The 27,481-nt window shown below is 39.8% G+C and overlaps 1 protein-coding gene across 1 annotated transcript in view; it reads left to right on the top strand.

Annotated features, from left to right (window-relative positions):
• The window catches only part of gfra2b (GDNF family receptor alpha 2b), an 89,131-nt gene extending 61,855 nt beyond the window's left edge, over window positions 1-27,276 (top strand). The window contains exons 7-11 of the mRNA XM_055060792.1: window positions 13,254-13,363; window positions 14,122-14,262; window positions 20,111-20,292; window positions 25,111-25,158; window positions 26,296-27,276. Of these exons, the coding sequence (XP_054916767.1) occupies window positions 13,254-13,363; window positions 14,122-14,262; window positions 20,111-20,292; window positions 25,111-25,158; window positions 26,296-26,439 (625 nt within the window). The 3' untranslated portion in view covers window positions 26,440-27,276. The remainder of the gene's footprint in view (window positions 1-13,253; window positions 13,364-14,121; window positions 14,263-20,110; window positions 20,293-25,110; window positions 25,159-26,295) is intronic.
• Window positions 27,277-27,481: the final 205 nt, after the last annotated feature.

Here is a 27,481-nt window from a genome sequence, read left to right as displayed (position 1 = left end):
GAATTTTGTAATGTCAGGTGACCTCAACAGTCTTTAAAGATATCAATATAAAAATATATATTGTAATTTGTTATTACCAGATGATGAGGCTTGGGGATCTGTTCAGATTGTCCCCTGGTGGCCAGCGTTTGGACTGTTCACTGCTCGTCCTTCTGCAGACGGATAACCTGCTTTCTGCTCAGGTCCCTAATGAGGAGCTGAAGGACGTCACAGAGGAGAGCGGCGTCTAGAATGCTGTCCTGAACCTGTTAACCCAGCGACACAATTATGAAAAGGCAGATACTGAAGGTATTGTAGAACAGCCTGTCGGTGGATACTAATCCAGCTGAAGCTCTGCTTTAGCTCTGCATTGTGCAAGTTGGATGGAAAGTTGAGGAGATGATGATATAAAACACGGTTCAAAGGTGTGCTAAAATATACCATTGATGATAATGATGATGTTGGATTTACCAAAAGTGTCCCATGATAAAGTGATGAAGTACATTGTCCTTGTGCTTGTCCCATCATAAATATTATGGTATGGTGGAGGTCTATCTATTATCTGGACCTGCAAAGGGCACAATTTCTCCTCTTACAGAAATTGGAAACATTGGAATTTATAATCAAGTTGTGACAGTTTAATTTAAGGTAGATTTTCTTACTGTGACGTAACAAAGATTTACAGACATAATTAACCTAAAACTCATCTGTAAATGAAAGTTTCAAACCTGATGAAATGGATCTTGGAATCCATGCAGGGAATGCAGGTCAGGCTTTGAGACGTCCTCACTCAGTGACGACAGGAAGCCCTTTTCAAGATGACATTAAACTTTTCATAGTTGATTTAATAGATTTTTTGACTTTGTCTGTCCACACAACTAAAGGAGGGCGATCTGCCAGAAGTGCCTGCTGATTACCTTGAGGGGAAGTCTGCAGCACTCCCACACAATTATCGGAGGACTGAGGAGCAGTCGCTGCCTCTTGTGAGCAGAGAAAAAAGTGTTCAGTCATTACTGAATGACAAGAATTCAGAAAAGGACAGTGTGAGAGAATCTGGCTCTGCCTCTAACCTGGAGTTATCACAGACATGCTGCCTGCTAAAGCTGAGCCACCTTTTCAAAGGGATCAGAACAGTGATTCTTGAGAAGTGGGACAAAATGGGTTTAAATTCCCCCCCCAAAAAATGTTGGACTCTGGCTTCTGTGGAACGTTTAATACATCCAGAACAGAGGAAACCCAACAAGAATGCTCAATTTAAGGTTGTGTTAATCTAATTATTCTAGTCTAAGTAGAGGAGTTGGCAGCTTATCAAGTCTAATGAACATCTATACCTTTATTTCCTCAGCTGGATAAGGCTCAGCAATTAATTTTAAAATTAATTGGATGGATGGATGGATGGATGGATGGATGGATGGATGGATGGATGGATGGATGGATGGATGGATGGATGGATGGATGGATGGATGGATGGATGGATGGATGGATGTTGCTCTTTAACTGATGATGTCATTGCAGTGATTGGATGATTCCTGCAGTGTGTTTACATGTTTGACCTTGTTTTTTCCTGAGCTGTGTGTGAGTTCATGTTGGTCTGTTTGGTGATCAGCTCCACCAGTTTGACTCCATGTTGTCTTTAACTAACAGTCCACAGTGCATTTGCTTATTTGCAAATTGACATATTTGCATAGCTTATGAGCTGCCGGTTGCCGCTCTGACTCAGCATCAGGGTATCTTGCCCTTGCTTGCCCCAATTCTTCTTCTCCTGCTCCGGTCACATGAACGCCTCGTCTTCATCCTCATGTTAAAAATGTGTCTGGTGCTCATCATCGCTCCTGTAAACCAACAGGACACTTTCAGATGAGCACAGAGGAAATGAGACGAATCAGAGGATGTCTTTGTTGAAACCTCCCCTCCCACACACACCCACACAGCCACAAACACACACACACCCTGAGAGAAAGTGAGCAGAGCTGCTGTGTTACCACCGTCCTCTGTGACCTACAGAAAAGAGGCTGCTATTTCCATCACGCCACCACCTCACCTCACTGACCGTGTAATGGAGCGCTGCCGTCACTAGATTGGCTCCCTCGCCTTAAAACACACTCATCGCCCGCTCCCCGCGCTGCCGCCATCAGCTTTGGAAAAGCAGTTTAGCTCAGCATGCCTCAGCGCGCGGGGCAGAGTGTTTGCATGCACAGCGGCGTTGTTAGAGCGCCGTGTGTCGTTTGATGGAGGTCATAAGGAAGCCGATACGTATAAATCCTTGCATTTGCCAGATGCGTCCTGATGGAAACTTCCAACAAGTCTATTAGATGTAAAGTTCTTCATCCGACCCTGCTGAAGGTCTCTGAGGGTCACCTCATACACATTACAAAAACATTGTTCCTGGAGTGTGTGTGATGGCACAGGCTGCACACATGCTGTGCACACTAACCCTTTACATCTGCTCAGAGCACCACACACACATGAAAACGCACACTGCAGGTTTTCACTGCTGCACTGAATGTGTGCATTTCAATTATACATTCTGGTGAATGTCAATGCATTAAAATGAACTACTGTCATAATTTGAGTTAAATATTTCAGTGGTTGAATAATGACTGGAATAAACAACTCAAAAGTAATAAGGATACAGATGCAGAGAATGGAAACACACTTTTCACTATTCAGGTTCTCTTATGTGAATCTCTCCCTCCAACACTGAAGAAGCACATAAGAATTGTTTAAACTTTTCATGCTCAGATCACACCAAACTGAACTGCACCTGGTGGAAAATACATTTTGATTCATTTTACAGTTTTTGCATAATTAACTTAAACCATTAAACAAAGGTTGTTCCAGTCAGATATGTTTTTTTTCATCAGCACCGTGATGATGTCACACACTCTAGTTTTTGGTGCAGTGAGTGTGAAATATTGAAAAACACATAAAAACATTAAAAACAGATACTTTTGTCTCCCTTTGCCCAACTAGCCTGGGGGTGGAGCCGGTATGACTCCATGGTCAGCAGTAATGTCTGTCCACTGATCCATGCTGGGTCTCTATGGTAACCAGCTGTCATGCTGGCAGATGAGTGGCGGTTTGTGACCGCATCAGGTGTTAAATCAGACATTCAGCTCAGCTTCAGGGTATCTGACAGCAGACGGACAGCTTTGCATTCTGGGAGAAATGTGTTTGCTGACAGCTCTGCTGGAATCAGCTGAATTCACACACTCTGTCCTGGAAAAGGTAAACAATACAACGACAGCATTCTGGATAGTTTTCTGGTGTACATGCATTTATTTTGTATTTGTAAATATTCCACCATGTTAGTATCATTGTTACATTGTTCTAACAGCTTCACCAGCATGTTATTGATCCGATTTTCCCCAGTTTACCCAGTTTGCTCAGTCCTCCCAGTTGGGTTGATGCTGTTTTATCCTCTGCTGTTCTGCTGCCTGCACTTTTGAATTTCCATTTTAATAACCATTTCTGTCATTTTATCCTGTGTGTATTAGTTCACCATTACTCTCCAGCTTCTTATTTCCCCCATCTCTACGTTTTACAGAAATACTCTGTGCTTTTGTTGACCTGCATGATCCCGACATCGGGATGTTTTAGACTACATGATTTCTTTATGAACCTGTAAGAACTTGTTGGCCTTTCTAACTCCATCAGCTCCTTGCAAATCAGATCATTCGTATGCTCAATACTGACCTGCATGCATACCACATTTTTCTAAATTGGAACATTGCTTTTTGTCAAGGGTTGATAAAGTCCACTATCTCCTCACATTTGATTCTGATTGTACAAAAGTGGAGTTTCATTTTCACAGATTAAAAACCTCAAAGTTTTCCGTGGTACGGTGTCAGAAATATTTAAGTAGAGTTCTGCTTCAGTGTTCAAGGAGACTCAAATAAATATTTGATGCAGTGTCACTGCATCTAAATGTAAGTGCACTCAGAAAAAAGCAGCACATGCTGAGGCATTCAAGTGTTTAAATTAGAAGGGAAGGTGTCTCAGAGGTTGTATGTGGCACAATGTCAGCAGGATTCTCAAACTCAGCCTGATTTCTGTTGTTTAGATCAGACAAGTGAATTTGACTTCTTCCTTCTCTGCGACTTGTGTACTTTACTTTGCCTCAGGAATGTGTGGAGTGATCCTCTTTACTCTGGAGGTAACCGACATCCTTGAGTCACACAAACAAGAAGTTCTGATTTGCCAGAGGTGTTGCTCAGGAGCAAATTCATTCTTTAATCATAAATTTGTTCCGTTTTTATGTTCATGAACACATTTCCAGAGGTAGTGAATATTTTCTACCCTTATCTGTATGAATGGCAGGACCCTCCACTCTACCTTAAGTAGGTCAAAAATGATCTGCGTTACAATCAATGCATTTGATGCAATTTTAGTCACATCGGTAATGAATTATCATTTGTACTAGTGCATTGATCCAGTTTGGGGGTTACTGCCCCGAGGGCCCCGATGACCACAGGCACCACTGTGGTCTTCACCTTCCAGGCCCTCTCCAGTTCTTCCCTGAGGCCCTGGTATTTCTCCAGTTTCTCGTGCTCCTTTTTCCTGATGTTGCAATCACTTGGTATTGCTACATCAACCACAACGGCTTTTATCTGTTGTTTATCCACTACGACAATGTCTGGTTGGTTCGCCCTTACCATTTTGTTTGTCTGGATCTGGAAGTCCCACAGGATCTTAGCTCTGGCGTTCTCCACCACCTTTGGGGGTGTTTCCCACTTTGATCTCGGGGTTTCCAGTCCATATTCTGCACAGATGTTTCTGTACACTATGCCTGCCACTTGGTTATGTCGCTCCATGTACGCTTTCCCTGCCAGTATCTTGCACCCTGCTGTGATGTGCTGGACTGTCTCAGGGGCCTCCTTGCACAACCTACACCTTGGGTCTTGTCTGATATGGTAGATCTGGGCCTCTATTGCTCTGGTGTTTAGGGCCTGTTCTTGGGTGGCCAGGATGAGGGCCTCTGTGCTGTCCTTGAGTCCAGCTTTTTCCAGCCATTGGTAGGAAAATGGCTGGAAAAAGCCATGATATCAGCCACTTGGGTTATTTGCTGGTGGTACATCCCATGTAGGGGCTTGTCCTCCCATGATGGTATCTCTGGCACCTGAACCTCCGTTCCCTGTTGTCTGAGACATTCACTGAGCACATTGTCTGTTGAGGCTTTGTCCCTGATGTATTTATGGATCTTTGTTGTTTCGTCCTGGACAGTGGTTCTCACACTCACTAGTCCTCTGCCTCCTTCCTTGCGGCTCGTGTACAGTCTCAGGGTGCTGGATTTGGGGTGGAACCCTGCATGCATGGTTAGTAGTTTTCTGGTCTTAATATCTGTGGCTTTTATCTCCTCCTTTGGCCAGCTAATTATTCCAGCAGGGTATCTGATTACTGGCAGGGCATAGCTGTTTATCGCACTGATTTTGTTCTTGCCATTGAGCTGGCTTCTCAGGACTTGCCTTATTCGTTGGAGGTATTTAGCTGTGGCTCCTTTCCTTGTGACCTCATCGAGGTTGCCATTTGCTTGTGGTATACCTAGGTACTTGTAACTGTCCTCTATGTCTGCTATTGTTCCTTGTGGGAGTGAGACTCCTTCTGTGCGGATGATCTTCCCCCTCTTTGTGACCAGCCGACCACATTTCTCTAGTCCGAATGACATTCCAATGTCAGTGCTGTAGATCCTGGTGGTGTGGATCAGTGAGTCGATGTCTCGCTCACTCTTGGCATACAGCTTGATGTCATCCATGTAGAGGAGGTGACTGATGTTGGCCCCATTTTTGAGTCGGTATCCGTAGCCAGTCTTGTTGATAATTTGGCTGAGGGGGTTCAGGCCTATGCAGAACAGTAGCGGGGACAGAGCATCTCCTTGGTATATGCCACATTTGATGGACACACACACAAAATATATATATATATATATGTATGTCCCAGTTGTAATAAACATTACACAGCTGTACTTCTGCAAATTAGGTAAGCACAATGAGATAACTTTAAACATACTGTGATCATAATTACATCACTATTGTTGATGCCAAATGAATAATTGCAACATTACAGCAGGCGGGTCATAAATGATAAATGATGCTACACACTGTTATTGTGGCTGTGTGTTTCCTGTAGTTCACAGTGTGTGTGTGTGTGTGTGTGTGTGTGGGTGGGTCTGTGTGTGAGCATCTGCGTTGTTTATCTCTGTTGTTGCAGGTGTGGAAGTTAAATCAGAGATCTCCTGCTTCCCACCAGGACTTATGAGTTTGGGTCAAACAGAGAGAGGATGAGGGCATCACAACATTCACGCAAAAATAACAAACGTGTTTTTATTCACTTTATTTAAAACATGTTTTTTTTACGCCGCTGCTAGAATAAAGTATTACCACCATATTATGTATATAATTTATTTACATCCATTTTAACTTTGATATATTAAACTAAAAGCCCACAAAAGTACTTTTCTAGTGTTATTCTTTTTTACTTTTTTGTTTTTCATAGAATTCTACAGTCAGAAGAAACTCTTATTATTAGATAAATTAGTCAGGCTGTTTGTTTGGGGGTTTTAGCAGGAAGAGAACATACCTATTCATCTGGATCTTTAAAAAATGTCACCTTAATATCAAAGATGGATGATGTGTTTTTATTGATTTTAATTTTTTTTCCCAGATGTGATATCTTCTTTCCTTTGTGGGACTGAAAGGTGTTTTCAGCCAGCTGATCAGATGTGCCCAGCAGCAGGTGGGACAGAGCTGAGCCACTTCCTCTGGCATCACACTAGAAGCATTTAAACACACCAAATCTCAGCAGATTTATGAGTGTGATTTTTCCACCACAGACATTGATGTGTGACAGACATGTGACTGAATGGAGAATATTTTAACCCCTCTACACACTCTTTGTGTTTGTGTCACTGTGTGTTTGTCAAAACCGAATACAAAGTGCATCAGCGTGTGGTTCGCATGTCCTTCTCCACATAAACTTAACCATTCTTCACAGTTAAGCCCACAAGCTTCAGTGATGAGAACATTAATATTTACATTGCCTCCATGGAATTTCATTTTAATTGTCATCGGTTTCCCTTGCACCACATGTGACATGTTTTAGCGCTGCCTGAGTGACAGACATAACATGTGAACACACTACCCAACAAGTCTGGTGCAACTAATACACAAATAATATGAAATGTTGGGAGAAGAACATCTGGCTCCATTAGGGTCTATTCTGAGGTCCTATACTGATCTAGTGATCAATATTTAAAGCTCCTTTGAAGGCTCTTGTTTTAAAGGGGCAGTGTTATGTGTTTCCAGGTATATTGTGCCATTTTATAGTACAATCAAGTATATTAACTTCAGGTGTTTAAAAAAATTCTATATCAAACTTGACTTAAAATAAATTTTACTTAATTTCTGTGATTTAACTCATTGAAATTGGGCCTCAGTCTCTTTAAAAACTCCTGCTCTTTCTAACACTCTGCCCTCAGGAAGTCATCAAAACAGGGCTCCTCATGAACAATGCCCATGAACAATGCTTTCAACAGCATTGCAAGGAGACGTAGATCTTATAATGAGACACACAGTTCCCAGAGGAGTTTGTTAACTGCTGCTGGCTAGTCTGAAGGACCTGAGAGGGGCTGCCCCAGGGCTGGAGGAGTCTGGAAGCTGCAGCTCTGAGGAGAAGCTGTGCTTCAAAGGTGGCGCAAGGTCCACTGGGTGTTCAGCACAATGGAATGATTGCCATGGAGGGATAAGACTCTTTAATTAGGAGTCAGCTTCAGGACCAGTTGGTCTTCTATCAGCCCGAGTCTCTTCCATCTGCCTCAGTCTGAATGAGTCATCACTTCCTGTCTAGTATCTTTCACTCTGATGTGGCAGGTTGACTAACTGAAGGTCATTCCAGTCTGGACTTATCTGGCTTAAGCTTTAAGTTGTCAGAAGTGAAAAATTTTGGATCAGTGGAAATGTTGGTGACTTTTTAACTGGACCTGACTTAATCTGTGTAAATAGACCCTGGAACAACTCCAAGATGGGTGAACACTAGAATTACTGGGAAACCAATGGTGATGTGACAACAGCTACTGTCAATCAACATGAGTAATATTGAAGAATGCAATCAATGAAGCAACAATAATGATCCATCTCTTCATTTTTCACTTCTGGTTCAGCCAGCATCACAACAGGGCATACACACAAACACACACACACTGCTCTAGTACAGCAGAGAGGGAACGGAGAAAGAGAACGGAGAGTGTCAGCTTGATCCTATGGGATGGGAGTGGAGGTCTTGAATGATTGTCGGTGCGGTGATGACTGGAGAAGACAGACTGGAGCTGAGGCGGAGGCCACTCCACCTCTTAAAACAGCTCCACAAAGAACATTCACGTTCTTAGTGAATGTCATGGATGTTCTCTCAAAATCTCTGCAACAGCTTCTGGGCCTTTGGTTCACTCTTCTAGCTTTAATCATGACTTATTTAAGAGTGTTTATTTTTTTATGGATTCCCTCCAATGTCTCTTCAACTGGAATTTCTCTAAAAGGAAAAGCCTGACCTCAGCAGACATGCTTGTTCCCTGGTTTCCTTTTCTTACATTTATTTAACAAAGTGCTTCTCTAACCTACTACAGCTGAGCTTGGCTTTGGAGGAACACACCTTTCCTGCCACCTCAGCCAGACAACTTGGGAAAAACTGTTACCTGGAATTTTAATGGTAAAGTGGTAAATGGTCTGCACTCGTATAACACTTTATCAAGTCCAACGTGCTTCAAACTACATCCAATCATTCACATACACATTCACATGCTGGTTAAACTACGTTGTAGCCACAGAGGTGAGGTCGCCATGCAGTAGCGCCACCCTCTGACAGAGACAAGCAAAGTGGGGATTCAAACCAGCAACCCACTAGTTACAGGATTAAGCTCTGGGGCAACAGACCCCCATAGAAGGAAGACAAACAAAAAAATATAAAAATGTAAATACTGTGTTCATATGATTTTTCTAGGGTATGTTTTTATATTTTTTATTTTTTTGCTAATCTTTCTTGTTGATCCTGAAAAAGTCATCTTGTTTTTATATTATTCTGTTATTCTAAAACTTAAATTTTTATATTACTTGAAGTAGTTTTACTTTACTGAGAGCTCAGAGAAGCTGCTCTGTAGCACTTTATTTAAAAGATGTGCATCAGTCTGGAAAAATTAATGCTTGTGACTGTTGTCATTCGGTTAATAATGATACTTTTAATGAATAAGTCTAATGCACAGCCCTTCAAATAAAGTGCAACCAATAGCTCAAACACACACACCCATGCACATGCACACACACACAAGCCAAATGATCTATATGTCTGCCCTCAAGCCTGTCAGTCTACATCACTCTGCAGATCTGCAGCCTGTAGTGAACACAAACTCTGCCGTTTGTTTAAATGAGGAGCTCTGCCACATGTTGAACATCTGTTTGTCCAACCTTCAACATCCCATATCCTCCCTGGACAGGCTGGAATGCTTCTGAACTGATTCCACCATGTCTTGTTTCAGTCGCCGCCTTTTTCATCTCATCCTTTTTCAAAATGCAGAATCTGAAATGGGAGAAAGAAAACACAAGAAAAACTTGAGGCAGCAGAAAGGTAAGAGAAACAGAGACAAAAAGAGGATAGGCGGTAAATGAAGCAGAGCAGCTGCACAGTTATTGGCTGTGACGGTTTCTTGTGCATTAACATATGCATCATGTAGAGGATCCTACAGGACACATAATGGAAATGCAGATAATCTTCTGAAATACTGTTTGAATCAGCCCTTATTTCCTGAAGGATTTTGAGCTCAGGAGAGTTTTCTATGCATCTGTTTCAAAGCTTTACGTCTTCCTCAACATCTGCACACAAAAATGAAGCAGATTTCAGCAGGCTGAGTTGTTTCTCTACATGTATTACATAGTGGGAAGCAATAAACATACGATGTAATCATGATGATATAACTTGTCGAAACTTCATTTCGACAAGTTTTGTTCTTGTCTCACATCCTGCTAAGGCTGTACTGAATCTACCTTTTTAGGTAATCGTGAGGAATGTCAACTGTGCAGAAGTTTCCATATTGCTAACTTTTCCTTCTGTTGGTGGTTTATCGGACAAATGGTCGTCTTCCAGATTTGAGTTCTGATTCCCAGCCAAAATGTGCCAATGTCATGAAAATAAGATGAAATGATGACTTAATCCAGATTCAGATACACACCTGAATTTCCCACATTTGGGCTCTCTCAACATTTTTCTCCAGAAGACTTTGAGTCATTTCTATGAACAAAATTGATGAAGGATCTAACGGGTGGTCACTATCTGAGCTAACTAAAACACAATTTTTATCTAGAAAGTGACAAAACTCTGTTGTTGGCTAGTGAGAGAAGCACGCAGAGAGAAACATGAGAGAAAGGCAGCACTGGAAGATCTTTGAATTGACAACGAAGTTATTCCCATTAGCAGTGCTACCAAATGTAAAATCACAGACCTGACATCAGATGGAAGACGACACCAGACACAGACAATGTCAACTACATTCCAGATCACATAGCCTGACCAGAGGTACTGGTCATTCATTGTTTCATTTATGAAGCTGAAAGTGACAGCAGCAGCACAAACACCAGCTTCTTCTGCCAACTTCTTCCTCTGTTTGGTCCTCCTCAGCTTCATTACCTCTTGTGATTTCTACATTTCCATCAATTGCTGGTTCAAATTGAAGAGGATGAATGATGTTGCTCATCGCTGTTTTGGCTGGATGAAGCTAGCACAATTGAACCTTGCATATGCCATTTACCCAGAATGAACTGCAGAGTAAACAACATGGCAACGTCTGTCTGACAATAATTCATTTATATCCATAAAAACCAAACAGCCTACAGTATTTTTTGTATTGTTTTTTACATCTAAAATAAATATTTATCAAGTAAAGTCTATTGTTTCCCTTTAAAGCCTAAATTGATGAGGAAAAGAAAATCTAATAAAAATAGAAAGCTTGGGAAGAACTATCACTTTTTTGTGTTGTATCTAACAATTGCTTAAGTAGAGTCTAATTTAAAGTTAAACTTTCGTTTTAAATTATTAAACTTATTCTTGAATTGTGGTCAGGGAGGGGGGGTCTGTGCACAAAATCAGTGCAAGAGCTGCAAATGTTCCCCGGGCCTCACTTTGAACACCCTGGGTACAGACGATAAAACCATGAAGTGATAAATGTTTTTATATCTTGAGGCCCATATAGGGGATTTTATGTAAACCTTGGAGGCAGGGAGAGTTTATCAATGTTAAGTAACTGTAATTAGTTGCCACAAAGCAAATATTGAACAACCCTGAATGGCTGCCTTTGTGTGTTTTAAACTTTATGCCCTTTTTTGCATGCCATCCAATGATGCTATTTTTAAATAAATCCCATCCTCATGTCTCATCAGCTCACACATAAAACCCAGAGTGGGAAACAAATGACTGCAGAGGTTTAATGTTGTATGTCCAACATATGGTGCCCCATCAGTTGAGCTTTGACTGCAGCTTACTTATAGAGATCATTTTGGTGATATTTTTTCCCTCTACAGCAATTTAATGTCACCCAGTTGATCAACACCAGCTGTTTGTTGTATATTTAGCTGCTAACTGAGGTCCAGCACTATTCTGAAACCATTTTTATTGTTTATTTTAATATTAGCCATTTCCCCAAATCTGTTTATATTCTGTTAGTATGCAGACAGGCCTGTGAAAGCAGAGGAAGTCTTCTAACATGTGGTAAGGCTACATGTTAGAAGACTTCATCTTGTATTAGTTATTACCCTGTTATATTCTAACAATGTAATAAAACAACTATTTTCTTATCAAAGTTAGATTATCAAATAAGGACAAAGTTTATAGTCAGATAAGAAAAGATTCAAATGAAGCAGAATATTTTAGCAGGGATTAGACATTATTCTTCTAGGAGATCCAGTCCAGATGTTTCTGATGTACCGGGTTGTAGTACGAACATCTCCAGGTTTCTGTTTTTTTTACTTTTTTAAGTCAGCTGGCTGTAATTCACCACCTGAGTTTTTCTATGCAGTGATACAGCTCATTACTGAAGATCTTATTGAACTATCCCTGATGAGGAAATGAAAATTTCAATACCAGAATAATCTTCTGGTATTGATAAAATCCAAAATGCTGCTGCTAGCGTTCTGACTAAACCCAGGAAGATAGAACATCACCCAGTTCTGCAGTTCTTCACTGAGAGAATACACTGTAAAATATTGTTAGTTTATAAATCACTGAATAGTTTAGCACCAGAATACATTAAAGATCTGCTGGAGTTTCATCAACCTCAGAGACCTGAGAGGTCGAACATGGAGAAACAGCATTCAGCTTCTATACACCACAAATCTACAACAAACTTCCAGAAAACAGGAAAACAACTGCCTTCAAACCCACCTGTTCAGAGCTGCTTTATAACCATAACAAATGAAACATTGAACAACATATTTGATGATTTTGATGATGGCACTTGTCGAACTGTAATGTTTGGTAGTGATTTCTTTGTTGTTCACTGTATGATGTTTTTTATGACTTTTTATTTTGTGTTTTTATTATGTAAAGCACTTTGAACTGCCTTGTTGCTTAAATGTGATTATACAAATAAACTTGATTGATTTATGTCAAAGGTAAAAAAAAAAACAAACAAACAAAAAGATCCAATCTGTACTGCTAGGTTTTTGTTATAATATAATTATAATAAGAAACTTGCTTCAAAGATTCCGACTGTTTGATATGATTCAATACACTGACTTCAGAAACATTTATGTTTTATAGTATTTGTGTCTAAGTTTAGCTAATACTGAATAAGTTTGAGACCTTCATTAACCCTGAATTAGCAGGTTTTGTCTGATGATTGGATTGAATCAGTTTGCTGGCACCGTGGACTCATGAAGAAACAATGTTGACTCAGGTTTTGACTCAGTTACATAACTAACTTTGACGGGCTCCCTCAACAGAAATTATAGATCTCTCAGAAGGTGGCGCTATACACACTGCATTCATAGAAAACCACGAGTCACATCAGGAGTTGAAGAAGGAAAACTAATCATGGGAAGTTTAAGCATATCATCTGCTGGTTCTGGTCCACGATGCTTTCTGAATCCACAGTCCATCCTGCCATCTACCTGGATGTTTTAGGACTTTGTGCTTCCATCTGTTGATGGACCAATGCCGTATCAACTCCTCCCATTATCATTTCTCCATGTGCATTTCCTTTGTAGTTTGGAGACTGATGTGTTTTTGTCTGCTTACTGCAGGTCTCGCCTTGCTGATTTCCACATGAACTGCCAGATGACATCTCACACCGTCACCAGCTGTCCCTATGACAACTACATAGGCTGCCTCATGTCCTATGTGGGCCTCATTGGTAAGGCTGCTTCAGACTGAAAAGAGACTAAACACCTAGTCTTTGGGTGAATGGTTCCCTGCTGGCCCATTTCTCCGTATTTCCTCTTCTTAACCCACAATACAGACATATAACTCTGTAAACATAAAGATACTAACGTCACTGTCATTAACTACCCATGATGAATAGCAACTACATGCAAACAAGTAGTAGGAAACAGGTTTATGTTGTAACAGATGGCTCGTCTTTACCGTGTTGAGCAGTGAGTCACAGGCTACGATCACACAGCAGGTATTGATCCCCCAGTTCTGTTGAGATGTGTAGTCAGAGTCATGAGCAGTGGAATTTGGATGTAATGCACTTCAGTGACACAGACATTCATAACTCTTTTTTTTCAGTCATTGCTTATTTCTAAATGTATCATGTCTGCCTCAAATGTGAATTAACTGCAACATGGCTTTTTGGTAAATATCTGATTTAGTTCCACATAGGGAAGTGGCTCCAATTGGGGTTTTTTAGAGGGTGTCCATATCCAAAATGGGTAAATCAGCCTGCTGTGAAAAAGTTGCATTTGGGCATGCCTATTATCAGCATAATTCCTCAACCATTTCTTGATCCTTTAGTGTAGTGTTCACATACATGTTGCAAGTGATTCATTTGTTGTCTGTGAATTATCCGGTAATGTTATTCCTAATTTGTTAAAATCCTCTTCAGTTTTCTTCCTGGATAATCTTCATCTTAGTTATCCCCCTTCCTTTCTGTGCTCTGTCGGAACACAGGCTCAGACGTAACACCGAACTACAGCGACAACAGCCCCACCAACATCACCATCAGCCTGTGGTGCACCTGCAGGGGCACGGGTCATCAGGAGCAGGACTGCGACGCCTTCCATCGGGACTTCACCCACAACACTTGCCTCAGTAAGTCTGTTGCTGGGTATAAACCAAAACCACACAGAGAAAATGCAGCACAAAGTCACTAAACAAAGACTGAGTGAAAACATCTTTATAGAGAAGTCAGGATTACAGTTCCAGTAGTTAGCAGTTAATGCACACATTCTTTACACAGAAGAGATGCTGAGAATTCAGCTGGCTTCCCATCATTCACAATCCTTTATGTAGCTCTAATTAGGGTTGTAACAATCCTTCGACTCGTTTGAGTATCTTGATTATTAAAATTCCTTTTGGAAAATGTATCTGCCTCGAAGCTTCATTGAGTTATGTTTTATTATTTTGCGCACCGCGTTCCACCCGGGCCATTATTTGTATTGCGCTGCGCTCTCACTTCCACCCAAGAGTTGTTGACAAAAGTGTTAGCAGCATATGGTCAAATTTTCATGTTTGGTCTGAGAGGATTTTATTGATTGATGATATTGTCCGGTTTAATATCCCTGCTGCCCAGGGGCCAGCGTTCAGAGCGCTGGAAAGAGCGTCGCAAGTGTATTCATACAGGTGAGCAGATAGACCGAACAATGCGGGCGCCAGGCTGTGGTTGGATTTAAATTTCATAAATGGGTGGCAGAGCTCATCATGGCAGTACATAGCTGGTAGATGTTTCTGTGTGTGACAAATGAAGGTGTCAAATCCAGTCGCCAACATAAACACAAAAGCTACAAATGTCAGGGTCAGATGAGACTATTAAATTGACTGAAGGTGAATATATTAATTATAAGCTAGCGTTGAGACAAGGGTACTTTTGCGACTGCTGCAGTGTGACCTCACCAGTGCGGGGCAGTGGGAAACTGGACTGATACATTAGCACATTTTCAAAATGGCTCCCATTTGACCCACCAGAGTTTAATATTATTAAACTAATAATATGTAGTTTTTATTAAACTAAATATAATTTTAGATTTTTGTATAACTTTTCTTCAGATTAACATAGAACGTGAGCTATTATTGTTACGGGTTAATTTGTAACCTACAGAAAAGTAATTGTAAGAAAAGCTCAAATATGAAAAATTGGACTGATGATGAGCAGTTCTGTCTGTCCAGCTCCTCAAGCTCCATCACAACATCAGGGATTTTATCATCCAGTCCTGTCATGGTGACGATCATAACACACCCAAACCTCATCTAGCTTATTGGTGATAGAACTTGCGATGTTGATGAAATGACTGGACAGAGCAGGTCTGCTCTGTCCACTTATCCCATTTCTGTTTGGATAACTCCTAAATCTACTATGTTGCAGAGGGGTAATGGTAAAAACTTCCTCAGATAGGTTTTGCTTCACTGACTGAGGATAATTCAACATTGATCTAGTCAATATTATTTCTAAAGACTCCTCTCATGTCCTAAGACATTCTTCAGTTCTGTTTGAGGCTGACATATCAGCAAGGAGAGCAAATAATGGAGAAGAAAGATCAGATCAGGTGGAGGAAGAAAACCAGAACAGAGACAATGTGTTCAAGATCCCAAGACACTTTCTCTAAATATCAGTAATGTAGCTGCAGCACGACCTCTGGGCCCTACATCAAACACCAACTGAACACACAGAGCAGCTGGATGAACACGCATCTCTGAAATGTTGAAGTGTTTCTCACAGAACGGGTGTGAAACGCTGAATGCAATCAGCAGTTTTTAGATTAAAAAGAGAAACAGTTTTCAATCGAAATTAGGTATGTTAAATTCAATCCAGTTTAATTCAGTAACACTTTATTAATCCCAGAGGGAAATTAAACGTTGTAAATCATATTATCCAATTTTCTTCAAAGAGCTTTTAAAGATTAGAGGAGTCACCAGAAATAGTATTTCTACAGCAAACAGAAGGGATTTATAAGCAGACTTTGCAAACTCTGGAAATCATCATTGTAAAATTTTAAGTAAATATAAAGAAACAATATGATTATCTGCTCAGATATCATATCTGTATACAAAGTGCTTCATGGTCCAGCCCACAACCTTCAAAAGAGTTTGTTCAATTAAAGTGAAAGAGCTTTAATGATACTTTCATAGTTGCTGTTTTGAAAAAAAAAACATCATAAATGATCAACTACTTTACATTTGACCAGATTTGAGTGCTTATGTATTAAGCACTATTAATACCCATTAATATACCAAGGATTTTAAGAAAATATAGTCTGTCATGGTTAATTCTTTTGAAAATGCAGATGATGTACTCATTGTCTTTGCAGTTGTTAGATTGACTCCATGCTTGTTCTGGCGACAGGCAAAAATAGAATCGGTTCTAATTTTGCTGTATAAAGGTGCAGACAATAACTGGCAATAACTGATGAATAATAAAAGAAAATAAAAATGAGCCTCACAATGAAGATATGAATGCATATAAACCAGTTGAATCTTTGGGTGTGGATGTTCTTCATGCTGCTCTGACAGTTACTGATACACATGTTTATTTTCCACCTCTTCCATGAATCAGTGTGGATAAGAAGGCAAGATAATGTTGGAATTTCAGTGCTGTCCATCAATCCTTCATCCCACCAACCTCATCAACAACTTTCCCAACATAAACAATTTCACTGATGAATTACTTCCCCACTAAATAGCCTAGTTCATTTAGATAACTAAAGAGCCTCTTTTATTTTATTTCTCTATTTATTTATTTATTTTTCTCATCATGGTTCATTCCACATCTCCACCTGCCTAAACGGCTCCTGGAACATCTTTATTTGACATTCAGGTTTGTCCTTCACAGAGCTGGACAATGATTATAATTTACTCCTCATCCATGTTCCACCTTCTGAATAAAATAGATCAAAGACACAAGAGACTGATTCCCACCATTTCCACTAACCCAACCTTTAACCTCTGTGCCACTCTCTCTCTTTTGTAACTTTCAAACTGATAAAATGTCTGATTAAATGGGTAAATCACAGTTAAACACAACCACTTTTCAGTTCGACGCCTTGCCCATTTTTCTGCTGCAATGTCTGGTGACAGTTTCTGTCTTTTAATAATTGCATTAATCCTCTCCTCCTTTTCTCCTGTTGCTGTTCCTTGTTTGCTCAAATTAGCCACCATAACCCTGAGAAATGGTTCTGGCTTGGATGGCTCACTGGACAAGCACCTCTTTCAGTGACATAGAATTTAAAATACAACTACCTGACTTTACTCAATTTGAAAAAAAAAAAAAAAAATATTGGGCAACAGAATAATTCCTCATAAAAGCTGCAGATGATCAGATGCTCCTTGCTTCTTGTTACATGCTGGTCATGGAGGTGGGACCCAACTGGCAGATTTAAACATGCTGACAATAACATCAGTGAAACCTTTTTTTTTTATTGCAAAGTGTGTACCCCAATCCTCAAAGTAATAATATGAACAAAGAATGACGAAGTGCTTAAACACAACTGGATCTAATTTGAAAGAAGTCAATACGAGGAATGAAGCAACATCTGCATGTTTAAAAATAGAACGTCTTCCAAGAATATTTAAGACAAATAAGAACCAAACAGAACAATTCATCATTTACAATCCAAGATGAACGAAAATATTTTATTCTGATCCCAATACTTTCTTATTTAAAACACAACATTTCCAAACCCCATTATGAAATCCCCATTCCATGAAAGGAAATGGGAGCTACACCGTTTCCTGTGATTGTTCAGTCCCGAACTAATGATTTATGCACAGACCCCCAGGAATGTTTTGTCTGTACTGTAAAAATATGTCTCTAATTTACAGTACAATACCAGCAGCTGTAGTTGGAGAATATTGTAAAATCCATAAAAATACGGTAAAGCAACCCCAACCTCCAGGATTTTACCGTAAATTTAAGACTTTTATTTTATAGAGTGTGCACACCTGCTGGGAAAATGGTGGCGGTAAGTGACGATAAAAAAGAAAAAGATGAACTGCCACATTTTAGGTCCTCAAACTCTTTGCTAGAACAATTTTTGTACCATTGCAGCTCCAATAGTCTATTGAAATTCTGAGAGGCTTATCAGTTCCACACTAAAATAGACCAGTTGAAAACCCAGCAATATTATTTAAATGAGCTGTACATATGCTTCTTTAACATTAACTATTAAACATCTACAATATAAATGGAAGATGGGTTCATTGTTATGCCTCCATCACACAAACCAGTTTTGTGTGATGGAGGCACACAAAAGTTTTAAGGGTCACAAAAACGTTCACCTCTTAACAATTAAAAACCACCTTACTCTGAATAATTGCTCAGGGTGTGTGTAGCATCCCTCATGAACTTCCTATGATGAGCTCATAAACATGGACTGAAAGAGGAGCAGCAGGCCTGCAGGCTGGGCCAGGCGCTGTGTTCCCTCTTTCTTCTCTGTTCTTTCTTTCATAATGCAGACATCCACGGAAATGATCTGAGTTTGTCAGATACTTCACTCCACCTGTTATTGTTACCTCAGCAGTTAGAGGTTGTGTATTCAGTCATTCTGCTCCATTTTTGGAACCCTCTTCTCTGATCTCTTTGATTCCTGTTGATATTGATTCCTTGGGCATCACTATGTAAAAACACATGGCATTTAAAAAGCATAGAAAAAAATTGAGGGGGTTAATATTGATCAAGTGTTTTTTTTTTTTTTTACTTGCTTTTTTTTGTTGTTTAAACAAATTCAAAGACTCTAAGGAAACTGACTAGTTCCTTCCCCTCAGCGTATTTAGTGCTCCATCACTGTACTTGTCAGTGAGGTTTTCCACAGTGACCTGAATGTTACATTAACACTTGAACATGTCAGGTGCTGCAGAGAGATGTGTTCTAATGCAATATTAACTTTATCTCCAAGGATTGTGATCATTAATCTTTCACTGAGCTCTTCAAAGTAGGTCACACACTGTTTTCTGCACCAGCCTTTGGATTCCACAACCTTAAATTAGCTGAATGAATACCTTTACATCGTGCTTGTTACTGCATCAGTCGCAGTTCAGTGACTTCGGTGTAAGTTCATGTGTGAATTAATTCACTGTATATCACAGCTACTGCAGTTGAAACCAGATGTTTGCACACACCACAAAAACACGCATCTTCCTCACTGTCTGAAGTTAAATCAGACTAATCTTCACTAGGTTCAGGTCAGCTAGAATTATCTAAATTATTTTAATTTGCTAAAATGCCAGAAAACATTTCCCTGTAACTTTCTTTAAATTCAGAAGTTTACATAAATTCAGTCAGGGATAATATTCTTATAAACTGCATTACTTGAGTCAAATCTTTTGGGTTTAATTCCATAAACCTCTCATAGATCAACTGACACATTTAAGTCAGTTTGGACTGTGCATGTGAGGGTAAATGTAATGTGCAACAATCAATGCAAATCTCATAATTTGTTTCAGTTTAAATATGAAATGTTATTTCATGTTGCCATCTAAAGTATCTTCAAAGAACGTCATGGATGTATCTCAGACAGGAACTGCAGCTAAAAATCTTTAATGTTTCATTATGTGAGATAATCTCTTCTTTTATTTGATTTAATTAAAGTAGCAAAAACAACAGATTCTTGTGTTTGAATGTAGCCTTTTCAATTTTGATTTGCATTGATTTCCAATGACTGGATAAAAAGTTTAAATCAGTTGAAACTTTTGGGACTTTTTTGCGTTTTTCGTCTAAGTGGATAAAAGTCTTGAAAAGGATTAGTAATGAAAGCTTTCTGATGGCTGTTTCTGTGTGAAATAGAGGCTAGACACTGAATGTGTCGCGGAGCGCAAACAGTCATTTTATTGTCACAGTGATGCGGCTTTTAGCATGAACAACAAGTGATGAAAGAATATTTGTGGTGCAAATCTGAGTGTCTAATATGGCCAAAGCTTTCTGAGCATCTCTCTCTGTTTGGCCTCTCAGAAAATGCCATCCTGTCATTTGGTTATGGATCTGAAGGAGCCACTCCTCCTGTAACCGAGCAACCGTCCACTTTCCTGCCACCTGATCAGCCCATCATCTCCAAACTGGCTCCCTCTCTGCACGGCAAGGCCATCAAGCCTGTAGACACTGCCTGCATGATCTCCACCTGTGCCAACCTGCAGGTGAGTAAAGAAGCTCATCTGATGCATCCAAAGCTTGGAGACCAATCAGTGCTGAAATCAGGAGGATCTTCTTCCTCTCTGGACTTCTCTCATAAGGAGTCACCACAGCTTGTTAGTGTTCTATCATCAGACAAAGAACACTTTAATTTTGTAGGATGTACCATGTATTTATCTACAGTAATGCCCACATGAAGAGACACGAGAAAGATTTACAGCAACTCCATATGAAATAAGAGTTGAAGGTTCCTGTGAATCTTAAATACTGTGGCGTTATGGTGCTTTCACATCCAACACTTTTTTAGTGTCTGACTTACTTGTCTGATTTATACATTCAAAGTCTATGTGGAGGCACGTTTCCAATGCATCCAATGCTCCACATAGACTTTGAATGTAAACCAGATGTGCCTGATGCTTAAAACGCATTTGGTGCAAAAGCACCGTTAGGATGACCCGATCAAGAGTTCTTGACTCAAATGTGAGGCTATTTGTCTGACAGTGGAAGGCTGGCGTACATCAAGTTATGAACAAAACGGCTGAAAACAAAGGGGTTAAAGAGGCCTAGTCAAAGTACTGTCCTTGAGGCTGATTTAACAGATAAAGAGGGTCTATCCACTCTTGTAAACATCAATAAATAACTATAAAAAATTAGTGGTTCCAAATTTTTCTATAATATTGTCAGAGGATATTTTTTTCATTAAAAATTACTTTTACTGCAGCACTATAAGTTGCCTATTCAGTAAATATGACACCAATAATAAATCATGTGTTGTTGGTCTGAGATCACATATTGACATTAATACACCTATAAGGGAGCAGACATTGTTTTCTGATTCTCAAAACCTCGGAACCAAATAAATGAAACGCTTTATTTTTATTCTTTACAAAAAGTCCAGATAACAGCCTCGGTGTCCAAGAGGCAGACTCACAAAGTGGGTTCATTTGCTGGTGTGATTCAGGTTTACACTATCCTACTGCACTAAAGCTGCTCTATTTGCTCAAGAGATTAGGAAAAAAAAGAAGCGTGTCTGTGTATTAGTTGAGCAGGCTGCTCTGATGGTTTTGTAAGAACTCTTGATGCTTGCAAATCAAATTCTTTTTTTTTTTTTTTTTTGCCTTCCGCTCTCAAATATCCTTTTGTCCACAGTAGATTGATTTGGAAGGGGCTCCCCCCTGTGGGCTCGTCATTAATATTTCACAAAGATCTGCTCATGGAGTTGAATTGGGTGAACCTCAAATAGAATATGAAAAGAACACCGACTCCTCAGCTCATGATGTCATCGTCCTCAGTCATTCAGAACTGAGGATTCTTCACCACACACTATTAAGATAATCATTTTTTATTCACATTTCTTAAAACAAGAGTCTTATGGGTGTCTGATGATTCTTGTCTATTTGATCCACAGTGGGTTTGAGGCTCAACTACTAACAGTTTGTTCACAAACATTGACTTCTAAAGCTTTTGCAGAATAAATTGTCTTCATTACTTTAAAAGTGTTTAAAGTTTACAGTAATCATTTACTGGGTTTGCAGTCAGGGTATGTACAGTTTCAGGCAGAATGTAAATGCAGTCGGCTTCTGAAACGGGTTTTAAAGCAGAATCCATCATCTTTTTAAAAGTGAAGGTCATTTCAAAGGTTTGAATTTCTTTCTATGTTCTGTGATTTTGTGACAAAGAATAAGATTTTTGACTTTAGACATACAGTTAGTGTGTGGGTTCCTAAGAAAGTCAAAAAATAAAGTGCAAATGTATGGCAGGGAATCAAAAGTAGCCGGTCTCTTCCCCAAGGTCACCAAAAGAGGAAGACGGTGGTGCATGTTGCAGCTTAGTGTCTGTCTGCCATTAATGTCTGTCAGTAATGAAGACAACTAGTGGCTGGATGAGAAACCGATGAATGAAGATGGAGCTAACTAATCAGCTGACTCATCAGAATCAACTTGTAGCTAAACCCAGAAGAAGGTTCTGTTCTGCAGCGGCATCACTTTCCACATATCAAAGCCTGAATGTTTTCACCATCTGGATGAAAATATAATTAAGGAAAGTGTCCTTAGCATGCTTAAGTTTGCTCAAAGGTAAGTATGTTTTAGATATTTTTTTCTGCCCATTTATATTAGTTTTCTTATAATAATAATAATATTAATAGTAAACTGTTCAGTTCAGAATAGAGAAAGTCTATTCTCTCAGTGGAAGGACTTAGAACTGGGTGATGTTCTCAATCCTCTTGGTTTTAGTCAGATCTCCAGCAAATCGGTTGAGAGTTTCTGGATGTCGGCTAACAGCGCAGCTGACTGTGTGTTTTGTCTCTGTGTTGTGTTTTGGTAGGCAGGAGCTGAGATGTCTGTGTCTCTGTCCCACCGCTCACAGCTCATACTCTATTCTTGTTTAGCTTGTCTAAATTCAGACCTGCCTCCGGGTTGAAAGCCTTTCCTTTTCTGTCCAGCCTGCTGACATCGTGGAGCACAGAGGTGCCAGAGGCTGGTCCTGCATAAAATTTGTTTTTATTGTTTTTACCAGCCTTCAGCTGACATCACCGAGATGCAGCTGTACAACCTAATGGCACCTTTTACAAAGAATACAATAATGCAGTAATATGTTTTGTTTTTTTATGAAAGATAACTGTTTATTTTATAAATAGAAAAGAATAGTTAACAGATAAATGTAAATATGAAAATGACTTCTTTAACACCCAGTCAGTCATGAAGGATAGCCCCTCATACTGAACCTGGTTCTGGTTCTGCTGCAGGTTTTTTCCTGCATTAAACTCAATAAACTGAGCTGAATGCAGTTTACTGCACTGTTTAATATGTAGAATCAATTGGAATGTAAATGTGATTGAATTGAAATCACTTTTTTGTAAAGTGTAAAGAGGACATTCGCTGTGAATTGGTGCTATAGAAATAAAATGCAATGAAATGAACTACTGATAGCTTCTCTTATGTCTTTGGGGCCTCATTATGGAAATAATATATTGTGTTTTGTTTCACTTAAAGTCTCTTTAAACATGACAACTGAGGGCTGTGTCTGTGTGCTTGTTTTTCATTAACTCAGTGTTGGTTTGGGAAGGCTCCAGCCATAAACTGAATCTGGACCTCAGCTGGTTGGAGACATAGCAGAGAAAAACAGAAACACTGAAAAGGAGAACGTTTTTTCCATCCCTGAATTCTCAGTATAATCACTTATAGACATTTTTAAGATGGCTACATCTAGAAATTTATTTGAGCGAACCATCAAGATTGTTTGGCTTTGAGATTAAATAATTTAAATCAGTTTGAAAGCATGTGAACATTACTGACTGATTTATTTATTTTTTTACCGAAAATACCACCACATGAGAGGGAAGCTAAAAGGTGAAAGAAAATATGTGATGACTTGATATTAACTATGGCATGATGCAATTTACCAGCACTAAATACCTTCAAATACCTTATCTAAGGAAACAATGTAAAACAATGCAAAGAAAGTCATCCAGTTAATGGCTTCCCTGTTGTCATTTCTGGCCTGTCTCAGTCTGCAGTGCGGCATGAACAGCACAAGCAATCACAGCAGCACTTTTCTAAAAAGTTCTTACTTGAAGATTTAGAAGTGACTTCAAATAGAAGTCCTTGTTTTAAAAACACGGTGAGTGCTGGGATTTTTCTCCCTGTGCTCACATACACCTGAAGAAAATGTCCTGACTGAGACAGAAACACTGGCTCTCACTGAGGAGTCCAACTACTTAGAAAAGTGTCTTTTTCATCCAAACCATTTTCCTTTCCACCTTTTCACCTGATTCCTCATCTTTTCTGAAGTTCTGCCATTTTTTTCTTTTGTCCTCTTTTCTCTGGGCATCATCCCCTAAATATAAAATAATTCATTTGGCATATTTAAATTTACAACAATAAGAATCACTGTTACTAATTTCACCAGATCAGTTAAGCTCAGGCGGCCTAATAAAGCAGAGTGTTTTACCATTTGTCATGATCATGGAAAAACTGTTTGGATATTAAGCTAGGATCAAGTATGTGCTTCCATAAAGAGCATCTGATCCGTCTCTGACTCAACACATCAGTGTTGTGACCCACTGATACACAGGCCTTTTGAGGAGTGTGTGGATGTGCCCACTGCTGTGCCTGATGCTCCACAGACCCTCACAGCTCCACCGTCTCATTCTGACTTAAATGCTCCTGATATGTGTTTCATGGTTGGGTGCAACATGCCTGCTGCTGTTGTTTACACTGCTGTGCACAATGTGAGATTCACACTACTCTGCTATTTTGTCTGCTAATCTTTAGAATGAAGCTTTGTTCTTCTATATTGTTGATAAATAAAATAAAATATAGAGTTCCAAGCCAAAGGAAGCATGCCGGACCGGCTCTAGGTTTCCCTGGACTAGTAGACTGGGGTGGTGGTTCCTCTAATCAAAACGAACGTGTTCCAACTACATGGGGATCACACTCTAAAGCCTCCCTGGTCAGGTCTCATCTGGGGTTCTGGAGAAGAGGAACCGTCAGATAGTTGAAGCTCAGTTTCAGGGAGAGCAGTGTTGTGGATGGAAGTTCAGGATTTGTAACAAGACAAAAGGTTAAAAGAGTAAAGTTCATTAGCTGGGACTTACAACATGAAAAGGCAATGCTAAGTATTCTGAGAGTAAAAAAATGAAAAGAGCTTGAATTAATAATTGTATTGTTGAAAAAAAAAACATTATTCTTTTAAAATAAATAGGATTTAAACATGACTGTCTCTGGTCATTCTCACCAAAGACAGTCATGTGGATGAAGTTCATGCTGGTCTCTGATACACCTGGATGTATTCACAATTCTGTGTGTTCTGATGTTTTTCAGGATGGAGGTCAGAAGTGCATACCGTCTGAAGACTATGTGTGTGAGGAGGTGAGTCGCTGATTCATCCCCTCAGTCTGATAACTCATAATTATGCATCCAGCATGCTTTATGATAATGCATAAATTAAGAACAAACCTTATTAGTCTCTGCTCACACACCGATAGCATTGATTTCAAATGTTTATTAATATATCATGAACTGACTCTTCTCATTGTGACAGCTTGCTTTCAAATATGTTCTATTTATTTTTTAAGCTACCCTTGGATTGAACAAATTTTATATAAATGATTTTTAAGAATAAAACTGAACTGTGATGGACTGGTGACCTGTCCTCCAGGGTGACTCCGCCTCTCACCCGTTGACAGCTGTATGTAGGCATCAGCACTCCTCCTGACCACAGTGGGATAAGAGTGTAAAGCAAATGGATGGATGAATAAGATTGAAAAATTAGTAATTAATAAAATGACAATGCAGTTACAATATTTAAGAACCAGGTGTTACATGAGCAATTGCAATTAGGTGAAATTAGCTCTAAAAGCCAACAAACAACATCATTTGTTTGTTGTTCAATCAGTTTATACTGTAAAACAAAGTAATTTCTTTAATAGAACAATGTTTCAAAAAGCTTTTGCTAAATTAGAATTCTATAACATCTAACATTTGATTCTGTTAATGATGTGTTAAGAAGCCATCACAGCAGAGGATTGAATGGCACTATGGACTATCAAGATGGCTGTGGCATGAACAGCTGTGTTAGCAAGAGCAGAGTTTGAGCATTCCCAAGAATCTAGCGTTAGCATCCAGAATGAACAATTACCATCTTGCCTGCTTCTGAGGACTATGCAGTTATTAATGTGGGTAAGCAAGACGAGTCACATCAGAATAAACTAATGTTGGTGGTGGAAAGTGACTCTTCACCAGTGATCATCTTTCCAAAGCAGAGTTTATGATGCTAAAAGCTGCCAGCTAATTCATAGCAGAACAAAATAAATCAAAACTCAATGAATATTAATTGTTTTCCTTGACTTAGAAGATAATGAATGCTAAACAAAACATGGCTAACCTCAACTTTAGGACAAATTTTGAACAAAATAGCATCTGGTGTTTGGAATTGTCTGGAAGGAGCAGACCTGCAAAATGCATTTTTCCTTCTGACACATCTCTTTTTCTTCTCTCTCTGCTCAGACTTTGTTAGCCCAGGGGTCAATAGACTCTCAGGATTCGGTGGGACCTAAAAGCAGCAGCCAGCAATCAGTGCCGTTACTCCAACACATTTCTGTGACTGTGTGTGTGTCCATTCTGCCAACACTTCTACGCTTCATATCATAAATTTGAACTCACACTCCTCCAGGCATAACCACATACACACAATCCTAAATGTCAAGCAACAGATGTCCAAGCATCCACTACGGCCTTTTTTTTGAAGAGAGTCTGGAGCCGGTCCAGATGAGCGGTCCTTCTGCACAACACAGTCATACGCCAGCCATGGGAGGGAGAACGGAAGCAGCTGCACTGTCGCATGTTGTATGTGATTGAAAAGAGGAATCAGAAACACAAATGAGAGACTCTTGGGATTCTGGTTCACAGTGACTTCATTTTCAGTGCTCTGAGTCTTCACGGTGTGTGTGCTCTCTGTGCAACCCGGCCCGGACTCACTCCCCCAGGCCCGTCTGGATCTGAGACAGCTGGGCCGACAAACACTGGAAGCGAGCATATGACTGTGTGCACACACTCACACACAATTTGATCAGAAGTGTTAGAGTTGGCAGCTTCAGAGAGAGGAGAAAGAAACGACAGGGAAGGACAGCTGGGACAGATCCTTCCATGAGGTTTGTCAACTCAATTTATCCTCGTTCAGACCTCCCTAGTGGCAACAAATCTACACAACGTACAAACATCACACAAGCCCACCTACATTCATCCTGTCACTTTCCCCTTAGACCTACTTAGCGGGTAAACAGGGTCCCCACATGGACACAAACACTCATGCTGTACACCAGTGTGCTATTTGTGGGTCTTTATCTTCATTTTGTGGTCTACATCTTGTACAAACTTCATTTACTGTGGAAAATGAAAAGTTAAAGTCCAGTGAACGAGTGTATGCTTCACCTCAGTGTTCAGCCTTGTGTGTGCGTGTGTGTGTGTGTGTGTGTGTGTGTGTGGGGGTGTGTGTGTGTGTGTGTGTGTGTGTGTGTGGGGTGTGTGTGTGTGTGGGTGTGTGTGTGTGTGTGTGTGTGTGTGTGTGTGTGTGTGTGTGTGTGTGTGTGTGTGTGTTTGTACGTCAGTGTGGATGTCCATGATGATTGTTGACACATCTGTGCATGGAGGCAAATAAAGGAAGGAACAGGTGGAACTTTAATCAAATGACAAA

The sequence above is a fragment of the Poeciliopsis prolifica genome, unplaced genomic scaffold (assembly GCF_027474105.1).
Source record: "Poeciliopsis prolifica strain line A6 unplaced genomic scaffold, Auburn_PproV2 SCAFFOLD061, whole genome shotgun sequence".
In the NCBI taxonomy this organism is placed as follows: Eukaryota; Metazoa; Chordata; class Actinopteri; order Cyprinodontiformes; family Poeciliidae; genus Poeciliopsis; species Poeciliopsis prolifica.
The sequence above is the reverse complement of the archived record's forward strand: the minus strand, read 5'-3'. Positions and strand labels throughout refer to the sequence as shown.